The sequence below is a fragment of the Heptranchias perlo genome, chromosome 2 (assembly GCF_035084215.1).
Source record: "Heptranchias perlo isolate sHepPer1 chromosome 2, sHepPer1.hap1, whole genome shotgun sequence".
NCBI lineage: Eukaryota > Metazoa > Chordata > Chondrichthyes > Hexanchiformes > Hexanchidae > Heptranchias > Heptranchias perlo.
The window spans coordinates 94149965-94168541 of NC_090326.1; the positions used below are offsets into that span (position 1 = coordinate 94149965).

General features: G+C 41.7%; 1 protein-coding gene across 1 annotated transcript; it reads right to left on the reverse strand.

Annotated features, from left to right (window-relative positions):
- Positions 1–11308: 11308 nt before the first annotated feature.
- LOC137332293 (proteoglycan 4-like) lies at positions 11309–12964 on the reverse strand. Its single transcript, XM_067996005.1, has one exon. It carries the CDS (start codon positions 12962–12964, stop codon positions 11309–11311), a length of 1656 nt encoding a protein of 551 aa, XP_067852106.1.
- Between the last annotated feature and the right edge of the window lie 5613 nt (positions 12965–18577).

An 18577-nucleotide genomic window follows, 5' to 3' on the forward strand; every position in this document is an offset into this window, starting at 1 on the left:
TGTCTGGCCTCCTCTGGGGCATCTACCATTAGAGCTTTCCTGATTGCAAAGTAGTGAAACACACAACATGCTACCACAATTCACGAGAGGGTGCTAGAAGGTACCTCTGGGCCAATCTAGATACTGGAACCTTATTTTGAGCATCCCAAAGACTTGCTCATTGCGCAACCTTGTCTTCATGAGTTCTTCATTGTACTTCATTGTACTACAGTTCTACAAAGAAGTGCCATGAGCTATGGGAGTAGCGGGTATCCTTTGTCACCCAGCTGTCATCCTGCCCCTTGTCTCTGCCGTTAAAATACAGCTGAGACACTGGACTAACAAAGTATAAAAGTGTGATGACAGCTCCCAGCATGTTGTGAATTCACATGCAAGATGGTTTTCCTGTTATTTCAAATGAGCTGCACATTTAGAGAATGGAGGCCTTTGGAGTTCAGTCAAATATGGGGGTTTACATTTGGGGCATGTAATGTCATCTGGCTTCAATCATAAATCCCAGCAACCCTGAGGAATCTGGTAAGTCCCTTGTGGCTCCCAGGAATGAGCTTGTGGTATAAAAATTGAGAGCAGGGGTCACTTTCTCCGCCATAGTCAGAGTTGTGCATGCTGTGGATCTTGGTTTCAGATCTGGATGCAGCAATGAGAAGAGCTCCTCCAAAGCTTCATAACTGAAATGCAACCTCCTGAGACAGAGATCCTTGTCAGGTCTTTGAAGGTGCCCCTGGGTCTATAGAATTGGCTGAATGGATAGTGCTAGGATGGTCTGGCTCTCCTCTCTTGCTGCCTGATGAACCTGGCCTCCTTTACTGCCTCCTGCAGTATTTCCTCTAGTATATAGGTCATGTAAAGTGGGATTCCCATTGGGAAGCCCACTATGAGGATAGTAACAGACTTCAGGAGAACATAGACAGACTGATGAAATGGACAGACACATGGCAGATGAAATTTAACACAAAGAAGTGTGAAGTGATACATTTTGGTAGGAATAATGAGGAGAGGCAATATCAACTAAATGGTACAAATTTAAAGGGAGTGCAGGAACAGAGAGACCTGGGGGTGCACATACACAAATTTTTGAAAGTGGCAGGACAAGTTGAGAAGGCTGTTAAAAAGCATATGGGATCCTGGGCTTTATTAATAGAGGCATAGAGTACAAAAGCAAGGAAGTTATGCTAAACCTTTATAAAACACTGGTTAGGCTACAGCTGGAATATTGTGTTCAATTCTGGGCACCACACTTTAGGAAAGATGTCAAGGCCTTAGAGAGGGTGCAGAAGAGATTGACTAGAATGGTGCCAGGGATGAGGGACTTCAGTTATGTCGATAGACTGGAGAAGCTGGAGTTATTCTCCTTAGAATGGAGAAGGTTAAGGGGAAGGTTAAGGTGTTCAAAATCATGAATGGTTTTGGTAGAATAAGGAGAAACTGCTTCCAGTGGCAGAAAGATCTGTAACCAGAGAACACAGATTTAAAATGATTGGCAAAATAGCCAGAGATGACATGAGGAAACATTTTTTTATGCAGCCAGTTGTAATGATCTGGAATGCACTGCCTGAAAGGGTGATGGAAGCAGATTCAATAGTAACTTTCAAAAGGGAATTGGATAAATACTTGAAGTTAAAAAAAATTACAGGGTTATAGGGAAAGAGCAGGGCAATGGGACTAATTGGATAGCTCTTTCAAAGAGCTGGCACAGGCACAATGGGCTGAATGGCCTCTTCCTGTGTTGTACCTGCTATGATATGCAGCTCTCAGAACCTAGCTCAGTAGTTGAAATGGAATGCTTTCTAAGGGTACTCCAGAATGTAGAGGCAGGTTCCTGAATATGAGTGAAATTTTATTTTGCAATAGCTGCAGGGAGTCCCAAGATATGACCAAAAGTCACCACAAGCAATCTTAGTAGAGCAGTTTTTCCTTTAACCAAGCACTTCTGCTTTAATGAGCAGGTCCAGGCAAAACTGTATCTTTTAAATAGTGGCGCACAATACAAAGATGGATGGGAAGGTGGAGGTCATGGAATTTAGGATGGGTGACATCATCCAGTTCTAATTTTGCCCTTTGTGTGTAGCTACCACTGGGAGTGTGGATGCTTCTTCAACATGTCATGAAACTGAATGGAATTATGCTGGGGCATTTTTCCAGTGGCTATCAGAAATTCCCAGCCCTGCAAAGGCATAATTGCCAACTTACACCCTACCCCAACTCAGAAATTGCCCAGGACCATTATCTAGGCTTGACACTTCAGTGCAATATTGAGGGAGTACTGCATAGTTAGATGACACAGGAATTAAGGCTTTGTTTGTCTGTTCTGGTAGCTCACATGGGTATTAAATATTATAGGGCACAATTTGAAGAAGGGCATGGAATACTTCTGGTGTCCTGGCCAACATTTCCTCACTCAACCAAAAACAGAGGAACTGGTAATTCATCCCATTGCTATCTGTGGGATCTTGCAGCGTGTCAAATGACTACTCTGTTTTCCTACATAACAACTGGAATTACATTTCAAAGTAATTCATTGTAGGTGAAGTGCTTTGGAATTTTCTGGGAGATGTTCTGTATAAATAAAAGGCTTTCTTCTACCCACTCCAATTGTACCGCCTCTCCATATCAGTGGAGTACTCCACCCAACATCCTTTACACTTTTGTTGATGTTTCCACTCTTTGATGATTCCAATCCTCCCCTCTCCTGCTCTGGGCTTCTCCTAGCTTCCTCAATCTACTTGCTCTATCCCCACATCATTCTGCAGCTTCTCCCTCATCTCCCTATTGGCCCTCACCCACTTCCTGTATCCATCAGCTTCTACCAATACAATTCCTGATCATATAATTGCCCATTCTTGACCCAATGCTCATTGATGTTGTGATTTTTTTTTTTTTAATTCGTTCACGGGATGTGGGCGTCGCTGGCAAGGCCGGCATTTATTGCCCATCCCTAAGAGGGTAATTAAGAATCAACCACATTGCTGTGGGTCTGGAGTCACATATAGGCCAGACCGGGTAAGGACAGCAGGTTTCCTTCCCTAAAGGACATTAGTGAACCAGATGGGTTTTTACGACAATCCGGTAGTTTCATGGCTATCATTACTGATACTAGTATTTTAATTCCAGATTTTTATTTAATTAATTGAATTTAAATTCACCAGCTGCCGTGGCAGGATTTGAACTCGTGACTCTGGATTTTAGGCCAGGCCTCTGGATTACTAGCCCAGTAACATAACCACTACGCTACCGTACCCTAATAGCTTTATCTCCTCAGGTTCTGTCTCAAGACTTCTTTTATCATCCTCCTCCTTGGAAACCATCCCCATTCCTTCCACCAACTCCAACTATTGATCCATCGCCAATCTCCCTTTCTTCCCTAAAGTCCTCGAATGTGTCGCTACCACCTAGCTTCATGCCCACTTCTCCCATTATTCCATCTTCAAATCAATTCAACAACTTGCTGCCTTCCCACAGTATAAAGACCACCATGGTCAAAGATACCAATGACATTCTTTGTCATTCGACCATGATTCACTATCCATCCTCATCCTCCTTCAAATTCTGTGGTATTTGATGATGTTGAGCATTCCATCCTCTTTCCTCTGTGATCAAACCTTGTGGCACAGCTCTAGCCTGATTCCATTCCTACTTTTCCTGCAATGGTTTCAATCTCCTGTCCCTGAAAAGTCACCTTGCATATGCCCAAAAGCTCCACCCTTTGTCCACTTATTCTTTTTATCTACATGCTGCTCCTTGATGATATAATTCATAGGCATGGGTCAGCTTTTTCATGTTCGCTGACAACATCCAAATCCACCTATCTCCCGCCATCTTTGATTCCTGGACCAGCTCATTGCGACTTGACTGCTCAGCTTAATCAAGTCCTGGATAAGCAAGAACTTCCTTCAATTCAAAGTTAGCTAAACTGAACCAAGGGACTAGAAATTAGATCTTGTAGTGCCTGTTTTACAGTCCTATGCCCACTTATTAATTTAATAGATGGAAAACGAGGCAGGCTCTGTTATGGGTGTGCAATTATCCCTGTCCCATTTTCTTCTATGTGCTATGTTCAGGCAATGTTTTACAGCCAAGTGCTGACGAGGAAGACCGGCCCTCTGTGTCTGACACAGGGAAGGAGCCAGTCTCTTTCCTCACAGTCCCATTCAGCTGAACATCCTACATCTAGCCCATTCAATTTTTTTCTCTACATTATTTGGAGTTCTAGCGTATTAAAATATGTGACTTCCGTACTTTCAAAGACCAAATTCATTTTTGAATTTCTAACTGTGCTCACCATCTCTTAGAAGAACGTGTAAGCAACCTCTACTCAATGGCCTCATTATTACTTCCTCTCATCTTCATAAACAGCCACATTATCACCACAATAACCAGTACATTTAATAATTGCATATCCATAAAGTAAACTGCAGAAAAATAATAACATTTCCACAAAGTAACACTAGATATCTTTCAGCTGCTCATTTTCTCTTAATCAAGACCCACAATACGAAATTACCCTCATGTCCCCTGCAATTACTTTTTAAATGATGCAATTGCAAATTTGTATTTTCATTAACAACATTTTCTATGTATTCATCCTTACAATATTCTACCTTGGTCTAGAATATGTCAGTGAACAGAACTTGTCAACTTTAACAGTAACTTCCTCAAATAGATACAAAGCATGCAATTCTCAAATGGTACATTTAAAAAAAATACATGACGAACCTTATTACAATGACAACTGCAGACTGGAAACTTTCAGATTTATGCCTCTTAAAACACATGCATTTCGTATCTCATGCACCACTGCATTGTTGCTGAAATATTTATGACTGGATCACAAGGGTTATCAAATAAGTCAATCTGTAAATTTAAACAATAGATGATATTTCTTCTTAGATATTGCATTGCAAGTTAATTCAAGCCACACTTTAAATGGGGGAGGCTTCTCTCTGAGCCATGCCAGGGTAGCAGATTTTCTGGCCAAAGCTAACAAGATATTGGCCGATTTCTTTTACCCAGGCCCACCACATCCTCACAAGGAAGTCCCAGGAGGCAACACAATGGCTCATGTAGACTATCAGCCTTGTTAAATATTTTCCTGAGGATGTGTGTGGGCCTGACTATAATCAGTCCCAAGTGCAGGTAATACTTACTATGGTGTAATTCCAGCATGATAACGCAAAATTAATGGAGAAAATAAATGTCATTTATTGCAAGTATTAGAAATGATGGTTACTTCTAAGGCCATATGTATACCTTGGCAGACCAAGATTCACTGCACAAAATGTAAAACATTAGTACTATTTCTATCTGTGCTTATTGCAGGTATTTTGTAAAATCCCTGCTCCAATACTAATAAGTGGGGAGAGAAACAGGATGTTATTATTGTAGTATATCACTAAATAACACTACCATCATTGTGCTAGTTTATGGCGATGCTGCAAGAGTTTAAAAAATCTGCCTCTGTATCTTCATCAGCAAAGCAATATTTATGTTTGTAACAATTGTTTCATGTATACTAATTACAATGTGTTCAAATCTTTAATAGCTTTTTTCATCAGATGATCCAGAAGGACGTTGAAAAGATCTGGTAGCAGTGACCTTGAGATATTGCTACAGATGTTCAAAATCAGTCTGTCAGTTCATTTCTACTTCTTACAGCATTTATTACTGGCTCCTTTAGTCCCTCTCTCTTCAAGGATGACAATCTTTGGTGGCATTTTATGTTGGCACAGTATCCAAAACAATTCTTTCTGCCATAGTTAATACTCTTGCACCCTAAGATGTAGGGTGTTGTTATTTCTGCATTTTTCCAGTTAAGAGCATAAGAATATAGAATATAGAAAAGGATGGAACAAGAAAAGGGCCATCAGCCTATTGATCCAGCTCCTTCTCATAGAATATGTACAATTTGAACTGTTGGGTGTTATAAATTGGATAGCCAGGTGGTGAAGTATAGAATACTAGAGCCTAGTCTTCAGTTGCCTCCAAGCCTTTATTCGCAGAGCTCCACATTACACCCACACCACACCCTAGATCAGCTCTCTTATAAAAGGATACAAGCGAGTTCCCAATTGGTAGGAAATCTGGTGCTGCTGCAGGATATAATGGCCTGCATCAGTTTAAAGGAGCAGGCATTGTGGTTTTCCCATCTTGAATTTAGCAGGGTACATGTTGCACTATCAGCAATCTCCTGGAAGTGGTCCTTCATTTTCATCCTTACATGCATTCAACCCAAACTAATCCTCCCATCTAACATATCTGCCTAATGCATGCATGGTGGGCTACATGCTTACACTTGATTTGTTTATTTTAGCGTTTGGAAAACTGACACAATGCACAATGGAAGAATGCCAAGCTATGACATATAATAACAATGAATTAATTTTATTCAGTTGTGCAGTTCTAGTGGTGCATGTGCTCAATATGTTCTGCTGTTGTGCTTGCCCCTTATGTGTCATGAACTACTTCACGTTTGTTGTGGATATGTCCTAACACTAAGTGCTCCCTTCACTGAGGGATTAACACTGGTGGATGGCTGCATAGGCAATGGCTGAGCTCCAGGTAATACAGAGATCCTCTCCCTGTATTTAGGATTAATCCTGTTGGACCTGCATCGATGCCAGGAACCTCCTTTGCTGGAGTCATTGTGCACTTCCAGCTTGCAGAGACAACCTGTATTATCACTTGTGAGAGGCTAAATTATGGCACAGAATACATGACTGCTAACCAGATACTCCTTTGCTAGGCAACATTTCCTAATGATGCCCACTGATCTTTGTGACCCCTACTGGAAGTATACATATGTGGTGGTCAGGTGAGCTTCTGAAGTTTCATTACTGTTTAATTGGAATGGTTGAAAAACATGCTGACCTCCAATTTTTTGTGAAAACAGGAATAGTGCGATGACAAAGGAAGAACTAGAACTGTAAAATTCATAAAGAAAGGTATAAAAGAAAAAAATATATAGATGGAGGTGCTACATTCCAATTACAGAAAAAAATAAAAGCAATATATGCATGAAGATTCAAATAGTATGAAAATGTGACCATTTCAAGCATTTTTTTTATACTGGGATTATGATATTAAAATATACCAGACAATAATACAAAATAATACAATATAATAATACAAAATAATGAACATAGTATACTTCCCTACATCAGTTGATCATCTTGCATGTTTTAAATAGAATATCTCGTTTCTTGCATTCTAACCTTGGCAACACCTTTGTTGGGCCTGACTGCCGTGCAGCTTTCTGCGCGGGGGTGGGGCGGGAGGTTGAGGGGCCTTGAATGTTCTTGGTGCCCAGCTTACCAAGAATTCTTAATCAGGCTCTGCCATGATCTCTACTTTGGAAAATAGAAAAATTCATAGCAGTTGAAGAGGGAATATGGTTGAAGAGATTGCATTTTGTTTCAGCAGCGTAGATACAGCTTTACCCTACTTTTTAAAAATTCGTTCATGGGATGTGGGCGTCGTTGGCGAGGCCAGCATTTATTACCCATCCCTAATTGCTCTTGAGAATGTGGTGGTGAGCCGCCTTCTTGAACCGCTGCAGTCTGTGTGGTGAAGGTTCTCCCACAGTGCTGTTAGGAAGGGAGTTCCAGGATTTTGACCTAGCGACAATGAAGGAACGGCGATATATTTCCAAGTCGGGATGGTGTGTGACTTGGAGGGGAACGTGCAGGTGGTGTTGTTCCCATGTACCTGCTGCTCTTGTCCTTCTAAGTGGTAGAGGTGGCGGGTTTGGGAGGTGCTGTCGAAGAAGCCTTGGCGAGTTGCTGCAGTGCATCCTGTGGATGGTACACACTGCAGCCACTGTGCGCCAGTGGTGAAGGGAGTGAATGTTTAGGGTGGTGGATGGGGTGCCAATCAAGCGGGCTGCTTTATCCTGGATGGTGTCGAGCTTCTTGAGTGTTGTTGGAGCTGCACTCATCCAGGCAAGTGAAGAGTGTTCCATCACACTCCTGACTTGTGCCTTGTAGATGGTGGAAAGACTTTGGGGAGTCAGGAGGTGAGTCACTCGCTGCAGAATTACCTGCTCTTGTAGCCACAATATTTATATGGCTGGTCCAGTTAAGTTTCTGGTCAATGGTGACCCCCAGGATGTTGATGGTGGGGGATTCGGCTCATAGACTCTATAGCTAACGTGAGGGTGCTTGACTCTAATATTTCCCTCTGTGTGTAAGGGTTAAAGAAGAATTATTTTAAAGAAAAAATATAGTTTTCAAGTATTCACTGCAGTAACAAAATAGCTGCACCTTTCACCATCTTTGCAGAGACACGAAACCAACATAAAACAGTAACACTTCTGCAAATTAAATTTTCTTTAACTTTACACACTGAAGAAAATACATCTGCAAAAAGTGGGAATTTCCTTATCAGCAATCACAAAATCCACACCCTCTCTCCCTTAGCCTCACTTCTTCAATACAGAACCCAGGCAGTTGCATTCCGTCATGTCCCAGTCCTTTAGGCACAGCAAGTCTGAGCACTATCATCTACAGATGTGACGAATAACCTTATTGTACAGCAATATTGAGGTTGCCACCAAGGTCCTCAAAGGTGATGTAATAGACAACTCTTTCTAACCTTAAGCACCCTGGGATTAAGGATAACACAGCATGATTTTATTCTAAAGTACAACAATCTTGTCTTTTGAAATATTATTAGTTTAACAATTTTTCCTTAAGTATAGGTGCTAGAAATTCTGGCAAGCAGTATTGCGCCACTGGAAGTGGGGTTGGGGTGGAGATTCCAACCATCGCTTTGTCCCCACCATGACTCCATTCCATATCCCAGAGTTGGGGTCATTAACATATTAGGGGTGGGTACCTGTACCAGTAGCAGCACTGCAGGGGGGCACAGCTAGCAAGGCCAGCAGGATATCGCGCAGCACCCTGCTGCTCTGATGGGGTTGGAGAGGGGGGGTGGGGGTGGAGGGGTCACAGACTGGTTTAGCTGAAGAGTTTGGGATTTGGGATGGGGTTGGAAGCAGGTCGAAGTTCATCCCCGCCAAACTTGTCCTGGTGCAATGACGCTGCGGAATTTGTGCTCTTATATTTTGGTAACCCTACTTGAGATTCACCAGGTTGCCTTTAAAGTGCTTGGAATACAACTGCCTCAAATTCATTCTTCTCAGAACTGGCAACAGTATTCTTCTCTGAAATGGTACTACCATTCTTAGACTAATAGAATCATAGAATAGTTACAGGACAGAAGGAGGCCATTTGGCCCGTCGAGCCGGTGCTTGCTTTCTGCACGAGCAATCCAGCTAGTCCCACTCCCCCGCCTTTTCCCCATAGCCCTGCAAATGTTTTCCCTTCAAGCACATATCCAATTTCCTTTTGAAAGCCATGAATGAATCTGCCTCCAGCACCCTTTCAGGCAGTGCTCTCCAGATCATAACCACTCGCTGTGTAAAAAAGTTTTTCCTCATGTCGCCTTTGATTCTTTTGCCAATCACCTTAAATCTGTGTTCTCTGGTTCTCAACCTTTCCGCCAATGGGAACAGTTTCTCTCTATCTACTCTGTCTAGACCCCTCATGATTTTGAACATTTCTATCAAATCTCCTCTCAACCTTCTCTGCTCTAAGGAGAACAACTCCAGCTTCTCCGGTCTGTCCACGTAACTGAAGTCCCTCATCCCTGGAATCATTCTAGTAAATCTTTTCTGCACCCTCTCCAAGGCCTTCACATCCTTCCTAAAGTGTGGTGCCCAGAACTGGACACAATACTCCAGTTGTGGCCGAACCAGTGTTTTATAAAGGTTCATCTTAACCTCCTTGCTTTTGTACTCTGTGCCTCTATTTATAAATTGTAAACAATTTTACAACACCAAGTTATAGTCCAGCAATTTTATTTTAAATTCACAAGCTTTCGGAGACTTCCTCCTTCCTCAGGTAAATGTTTATAAAGCTCAGGATCCTGTATGCTTTTTTAACTACTTTCTCAACCTGCCCTGCCACCTTCAACAACCTGTGCACATATACCCCAGGTCTCTCTGTTCCTGCATACCCTTTAGAATTGTACCTTTTAGTATATATTGCCTCTCCTTGTTCTTCACACCAAAATGTATCACTTTGTACTTCTCTGTATTAAATTTCATCTGCCATGTGTCCACCCATTCCACCAGCCTGTCTATGTCCTCTTGAAGTCTATCACTATCCTCCTCACTGTTCACTACACTTCCAAGTTTTATGTGATCTACAAATTTTGAAATTGTGCCCTGTACACCCAAGTCCCAGTCATTAATATATATCAAAATAAGAAGTGCTCCTAGTACCGACCCCAGGGGAACAGCACTGTATACCTTCCTCCAGTCCGAAAAACAACCGTTCACCACTACTCTCTGTTTCCTGATACTTAGCCAATTTTGTATCCACGCTGCCACTGCCCCTTTTATACCATGGGCTTCAACTTTGCTGACAAGCCTATTATGCGGCACTTTATCAAACACCTTTTGGAAGTCCATATACTCAATATCAACTGCATTGCCCTCATCAGCCATCTCTGTTACCTCATCAAAAATCTCAATCAAGTTAGTTAAACATGATTTGCCTTTAACAAATCCCTAATTAATCCATACTTGTCTAAGTGACTGTTAATTTTGTCCCGGATTATCGTTTCTAAAAGTTTCCCCACCACCGAGGTTAAACTGTAATTGCTGGGTTTATCCTTACACCCTTTTTTGAACAAGGGTGTAACATTTGTAATTCTCCAGTCATCTGGCACCACCCCCATATTTAAGGATGATTGGAAGATTATGGCCAGTACCTCCGCAATTTCCACCCTTACTCCCCTCAGCAACACAGGATGCATCCCATCCGGACCTGGTGACTTATCTACTTTAAGTACAGCCAGCCTTTCTAGTATCTCCTCTTTATCAATTTTTAGCCCATCCATTATCTCAAATACCTCCTCTTTTACTGTGACCTAGGATTGGCTGGGGTATTTTCTTAATACTGGTACTACTCTTCTTCCCAGGACTTGTACTGATATTCTCGGCACTGGTACAGATTTTCTTCTCAATACTGGTATCCTTAGGATTGGTCCTGACGTTCTTCTCAGGACTGGTACTAATATTCTCCTCAGGGTCATTCTAGTATTCTTAGTGTTAATATTCACATCAGGACTAGCAAATGTATTCTTCTGAGAACTAATAGTCTTCTCAGGACTTTAACTGGTATTCACCTCAGGACTCATACTGATATTCTTCACAGGGTTGGTACCAGTATCCTTTTTTGTATTGGTACTAGTATTATATACAGGTCTGTTGACCTTGGTGCTTGTAAAATTGCAATATTTATTTTGGTCAGTCAATCATCTGACACCCGGGCAAACCCATCACCATAGTATTCTTCTCAGGACTTTTACCGGTATTCTTCTCAGATCTTGTACCGGTATTCTTCTCAGATCTTGTACTGGTATTCTTCTCAGGACTTTTACCGGTATTCTTCTCAGATCTTGTACTGGTATTCTTCTCAGGACTTTTACCGGTATTCTTCTCAGATCTTGTACTGGTATTCTTCTCAGGACTTTTACCGGTATTCTTCTCAGATCTTGTACCGGTATTCTTCTCAGATCTTGTACTGGTATTCTTCTCAGGACTTTTACCGGTATTCTTCTCAGATCTTTTACTGGTATTCTTCTCAGGACTTTTACCGGTATTCTTCTCAGATCTTGTACCGGTATTCTTCTCAGATCTTGTACTGGTATTCTTCTCAGGACTTTTACCGGTATTCTTCTCAGATCTTGTACTGGTATTCTTCACAGGACTTTTACCGGTATTCTTCTCAGATCTTTTACCGGTATTCTTCTCAGATCTTTTACCGGTATTCTTCTCAGGACTTTTACCGGTATTCTTCTCAGATCTTTTACCGGTATTCTTCTCAGGACTTTTACTGGTATTCTTCTCAGGACTTTTACCGGTATTCTTCTCAGGACTTTTACTGGTATTCTTCTCAGATCTTTTACTGGTATTCTTCTCAGATCTTTTACCGGTATTCTTCTCAGATCTTTTACTGGTATTCTTCTCAGATCTTTTACCGGCATTCTTCTCAGATCTTTTACTGGTATTCTTCTCAGGACTTTTACCGGTATTCTTCTCAGATCTTTTACCGGTATTCTTCTCAGATCTTTTACCGGTATTCTTCTCAGATCTTTTACTGGTATTCTTCTCAGGACTTTTACCGGTATTCTTCTCAGATCTTTTACTGGTATTCTTCTCAGGACTTTTACTGGTATTCTTCTCAGATCTTTTACTGGTATTCTTCTCAGGACTTTTACCGGTATTCTTCTCAGATCTTTTACTGGTATTCTTCTCAGATCTTTTACTGGTATTCTTCTCAGGACTTTTACCGGTATTCTTCTCAGATCTTTTACTGGTATTCTTCTCAGGACTTTTACCGGTATTCTTCTCAGATCTTTTACTGGTATTCTTCTCAGGACTTTTACTGGTATTCTTCTCAGATCTTTTACTGGTATTCTTCTCAGGACTTTTACTGGTATTCTTCTCAGGACTTTTACCAGTGTTCTTCTCAGGACTTTTACTGGTATTCTTCTCAGGACTTTTACTGGTATTCTTCTCAGGACTTTTACCAGTGTTCTTCTCAGGACTTTTACCGGTATTCTTCTCAGGACTTTTACCGGTATTCTTCTCAGGACTTTTACCGGTATTCTTCTCAGATCTTTTACTGGTATTCTTCTCAGGACTTTTACTGGTATTCTTCTCAGGACTTTTACCGGTATTCTTCTCAGGACTTTTACCGGTATTCTTCTCAGGACTTTTACCGGTATTCTTCTCAGGACTTTTACTGGTATTCTTCTCAGGACTTTTACCGGTATTCTTCTCAGGACTTTTACCAGTGTTCTTCTCAGGACTTTTACCGGTATTCTTCTCAGGACTTTTACTGGTATTTTCCTCAGAATTGGTACTGATATTTTTCCCAGGACTCATACTGGTATTCATCTTCTTAGAAACGATATTTTCCAGGCATTAGGTTTTGAACTAATGAAGAAGACAGAGGTAGAGAATGCAATTTTGGATTAGGGAGCAGAGCAATCAGATAAAATGGGAAGTGAAACGTGGATGGAGTGGGACATGACACCTTCGTCACCTGACGAAGGAGAAAGCCTTCGAAAGCTTGTGATTTTCAAATAAAACTGTTGGACTATAACCTGGTGTTGTAAGATTCCTTACATTTGTCCACCCCAGTCCATCACTGGGATCTCCACATCGAAGCAGGAATGAAGCAGGATTGGCTTCCTCTTGTCTGGAGAAGAGGTGGGTGGAGATGTTTCAGCATTTATAGAGTTAGTTACATTGCTTTTCCTATCAAAGTTACCTTATATATGGTTTAAAAATTAAGCTTTATTCTTTCATTGTTTTTATAGAAAATAATTCACAACTACCTTCAAAGTATCTACTCATTCTAATAATGGCTGCCCTGGGTTTTAGTATTGTCAATCGTTTTCCATTGTCTCACAAGTTGGAGGAGTGGGATTTACAAATACAAAGGTATGTTCAGTGTATGGTAAGCTTTGTTGTAAATTATATAAAATCTCCTGCTGTGTAATGTTTATTGGACTCAGAAGGGAGTTAGCCTTAAGCTACATTCTAGGAGTTGTAGTTCACAGAGTGACATTAATTTATTATGGAAGTTATAGGTCACTACCTGGTTAAGTCACTTTATTTAGGGAAGCGCCAGTTGCAGTGACAACTGTAGGAAGAGACAAAACTAAAGTCTCAGGCCTGTAAGAGCGGACAGGCCTCTGGAGAGAAACATTGTTAAAGAGAATTATAACACAGAAATGGCAATTTAATGGGAAAGTTTTTTGATTTTGTTGTGAAAGGGGATGAAGAGTAATGAACAGATATTGGTGTCTGCTATTTTAAAAAAGGCAATGGAGCAAATTGGGACCAAAATTGGCAGACCTTGTCTGTGCACAGAATTAGGTCTCTTGATGCCCAGTGGGGGAATGAAAGTTACTAGACTGACTGCAAGGTGAGTCCTAATTTTGCTGACACATGTCCACTGCCTGCTTATGAATAAATTTCCAAGTGCATGTGCTGGTGGAGGAAACCTAGCTTCAAATATTGTACCCGAAGTATGCTATCTATGCATACCTGAATATAGTCATGAAGGATTGATTGGTGCCTCATGCCTGACATCAAGAAGTTTAATATGTGACACAGCAGGGCACTGTTGTGAATTGCAGAACTGGCAAATGCTTAGTGCCACAATTTGACAACCAAGTTAAGTCGTTCTTACCATCAAAAAAATCTGTCAGTGTTGGAACCTGGCCTGAACCAATAGCATAATACATCGTCACTCTGAGCCAAAATCATCAAAAGGTTCGGAGTCATAACTTGAGGCTATAAAAGTTGCCAACCCAAATAACCAAGAGGTTTGAATGAGAGCCAGCTTGCTGTAATATTTTTATTCTGAAGGCCTCAAGAGTCATGATACTTCATTACTTCTGTGTTCTACATAGTAACAGTTTATTGCACAGGACTCTAGCTTACAATTGAATATACTAATAATATACTAATACCATACTAAAGTATACACTTGAATAAACTATTAATTTTTTGTTATGTAGCTCGTACAGCAACTGAGCAGTTGCTGTCCTGGTGTTATACGGTCAATGAAGCTACTGTAGACCTGATAATGACACAGGGCTGATATAGTTTAAAATGAAAACCTAATGCCTTAGATTTCCAGATGTCTATTCCACCATCAGAAGTGCAGTGGCACAGGACTACCACACAGCAGTCTGCCCTGGCCCTGACCCCGACTCTGACCCAGGCCCTGGGACAGGGTCATTTCCATAAAAAGGAGTTGGCATTTATGACATTTATGGAGTTCCTTCAGTGTCCACTGGAGGAGATGGGGGTCGAGGAGGGGGTGGGGAGTGTGAGGGGGCAGAAATTTCCTTCGTTGGGGCAGAGTGGATTATTTTGGCCATCTATCAAATAATTTTTCAAAATAAAAGATCCTTTTTGTAGGTGGGGCAGGGGGGAGGGGCAATCAGGCGGAACTGGTGAGCTGTCTAGCCGGGCACCTGTCTGGCTGTCTGCCGGTCCCGCCTCCTCCTTTGATGTCAGCATCGGCTGGAGAGAGGGGGTGGGAGGTGATGAAATGCCCACTCCTCCCTGTTGGAATTTCTCAGAATTGAGAAAGGGATGGAGATCCAGTAAGTCTTGCTCTAAATTGCACCCCCATCCCCCTTACCTTCTGCCTCAGAAGTGCCTTTTCTTGCTGAGAAATATTGGCCTTATAATTTGTACAAAAGGGTAAAGACTATGACATCCAGTAAAGACTGTGCCTTTTTGACTGATTTGAACCCTACACACCTGCCTTTTCACCACACTGTTCAATCCTTTCTCTCAACACTCTGGAATTCAGAATTTTTCAATTCTGAGAAATTCCAATAGGGAAGAGTGGGCACTTCACAACCTCCCTACCCCCCCCAGCCAATGCTGGTGTCAGAAGAGGAGGTGGGACTGGTAGACAGCCAGACAGATGCCATTGGCTAGACAGCTCACCAGTTCCGCCTGACTTACCCCTCACCCACTCCACCCCGAGGAGGATAGTGATAGGCTTCAAGAGGATATAGACAGGCTGCATGGGTGGAAACGTGACAGATGAAATTTAAAGCAGAAAAATGCAAATTGATACATTTCAGTAGGAAGAATGAGGAGAGGGAATATAAACTAGAGGGCACAATTCTAAAAAGGGTACAGGAACAGAGAGATCTGGGGGTATATATACACAAATCGCTGAAGGTGGTAGGGCAGGTTGAGAAAACGGATAAAAAAGCAAATGGGATCCTGGGCTTTATAAATAGAGGCATAGAGTACAAAAGTATGGAAGTCATGATGAACTTTATAAAACAATGGTTCGGCCACAACTGGAGTATTGAGTCCAATTCTGGGCACCGCACTTCTGGAAAGATGTGAAGGTCTTAGAGAGGGTGCAGAAGAGATTTATTAGAATGATTCCAGGGATGAGGGACTTCAGTTACGTGGATAGACTGGAGAAGTTAGGTTATTCTCCTTGGAACAGAGAAGGTTGAGAGGAGATTTGATAGAGGTATTCAAAATCATGACGGGTCTAGACAGAGTAGATAGAGAGAAACTGTTCCCATTGGCGGAAGGGTTAAGAACCAGACATGATTGGCAAAAGAACCATAGGCGACATCCCACTTCTGACATTTCTTACAGATCAGCCATGATCTTATTGAATGGCGGAGCAGGCTCGAGGGGCCGATTGGCCTACTCCTGCTCCTATTTCTTATGTTCTTATGAGGAAAAACTTTTTCACACAGCGAGTGGTTAGGATCTGGAATGCACTACCCAGGGGATGGTGGAGGCAGATTCAATCATGGCTTTCAAAAGGGAACTGGATAAGTACTTGAAAGGAAAAATTTGCAGGGCTACGGGGATAGGGTAGGGGAGTGGAACTAGCTGGATTGCTCTTGCATAGAGCTGGCACGGACTCGATGGGCTGAATGGCTTTCTTCCGTGCTGTAACCTTTCTATGATTCTATGATTCTAACTTACTTACACTATTCACTTCAATGACCTTTCCTGATAAAACTTATCCCACCACTCTAAGGACCTTTATGTGATAAAGGATTGCTTGATTTCCTTTTTTACCCCAATTTTCTATTTTGGAACTCATCTCCCCTGATAGTTAAAACTTTTGAAAAGTGAATAATTTGCTGGATTAATTTTATCAATCCCCTTCATAATCTTGAAAACTTGAATTAGGCCACCTCTTTTCAAAATTAAGAAAATCCAACTTCTGATGTTTCCTCATAACTTAAATTCTTAATACCTGGGATAATTTCTGTTGCTCCCCTTCATACTCTGTCAATGGTAATAATATCCTTCTTACAATTAGGTAACCAAAACTGTCCACACTGCTCCAGATGAGGTCCAACCAAAAACAAAAACTAGCATTTATATAGTATTTTAACATAGTAAGTGTCCTAAGGTACTTTACAAAGGCAAGAACTAACACGGAATAGTAGCAAAAGATTTAGTGGAGTTGACCAAAGGTGTGGTTGAAAAAATAGGTTTTGAGGAGGCTTTCGAAGATTGGGAGACAGACAGCAAAGCAGAGGGGTTTAGGGAGAAAGTTCCCATATGTAGTGCTGAAGGCTCTGCACCAAAGGTGGCGAGCAGAGAGGAGGGGATGCAAAGGATGTCAGAGTTGGAAGGGCAGAGTGTGTGGGCTGGCATGTAGGCTTAGAGGAAATTGCAGAGGTAAGGTGGGGCAAGCTTATACAGGGATTTGTAAACTAGGACGAAGATTTTCAATTTTGATACACTGGGGGGCAAGAGAACCAATTATGGAGCTTGGTAAGGACAGGATGATAAGGGATCAGGACTCAGTGTGAGATAGGATGCAAACTAGAGAGTTTGCGACCAGGAAAGAAAGGAAGAAAGAAAGAAGTAGATAAGCATCTGCAGGTGCAGCAGAGGGTTACAGGACTCACAGATGGAAGAAAGCCCAGAAGTACTAGAAATGATCAACAGATACATAGCATTGGAGGAGTATGAGGAGGACAGTGACAGAGGAGCGTGGTCCTGACCAATACCATAGCACTGTGGAGCAAAGGACAACTGCTGGGGGGTAGGGGGTGGGGTGAAGAACAGATAGACTACAAGAATAGGAGAGTGCAGGAAGTAAGCGATTCTGTAGTCAGGGATATAGACAGCTTGTTTTGCAGTCCTGATTGCGATTCCCAATAGTATTCTGCCTTCCTGGTGCCAGGGTGAAAGACATCATAGAAAGGGTGAAAAAACTTCGAAAAAGGGAGCAGTTAAAAGTCATGTTCATGTTGGAACCAATGGTGTAAATGGAAATATGTTTCAGGTCTTGCAGTGGAAGTTTAAGGAATTAGGCACTAAGTTTAAAACAAGACCTCGTGGATGGTGATCTCTGGATTGCTTTCTGTGCCACGCGCTGGACAGTTTAAGGAGAAGAATATCAGGAAGGTCAATGGGTGGTTGCAGGGCTGGTGCAGGATGGAAGGGTCCATGTTCTTGGTGCAAGGGAGCAATTTCTGGAACAAGTGGAGGCTATTTCAAAGGGATGACCTTCACCTGAACTGAATTGGCATCAATGTCCTTGTGGAGAGGGTGAATAAAGCAATGGGTAGGATTTAAACTAATATGTTGGGGGGAATCGTTTAAGTTTGAGGTTCGAAATGGGGAGCAGCATTAATAAAGCTGTTGGAATATAAGCAGAAGGCTCAGCTGAAATAAATACTGAGAACATACTTTCAGAGGAGAAAAGGAAAGGAAGGCTATGTGGTAATGAGAGATAAAAGAAAACATTGTTAGAAAGAACAAGGAATATCAGAAAATTAAATGAGGAAATCAGGAAAAAGAATAAGGGTCAGTATTCCAAAAATCTGGAGTTAGAAATGAGTGGCATTGAGTGAGTGCACAAAGTGTGCAACAACAACTTGCATTTATATAGCGCCTTTAACGTAGAAAAATGTTAAATGCACATCACAGAAGCATTCTCAATGAGCTGGTCTCTGAGAGCTCGAGCAGGTAGGGGCG

Coding starts and splice junctions, on each gene's coding strand:
- LOC137332293 (XM_067996005.1), bottom strand. CDS start 12,964: ATGAATACCAGTATGAGTCCTGGGAAAAATATCAGTACCAATTCTGAG.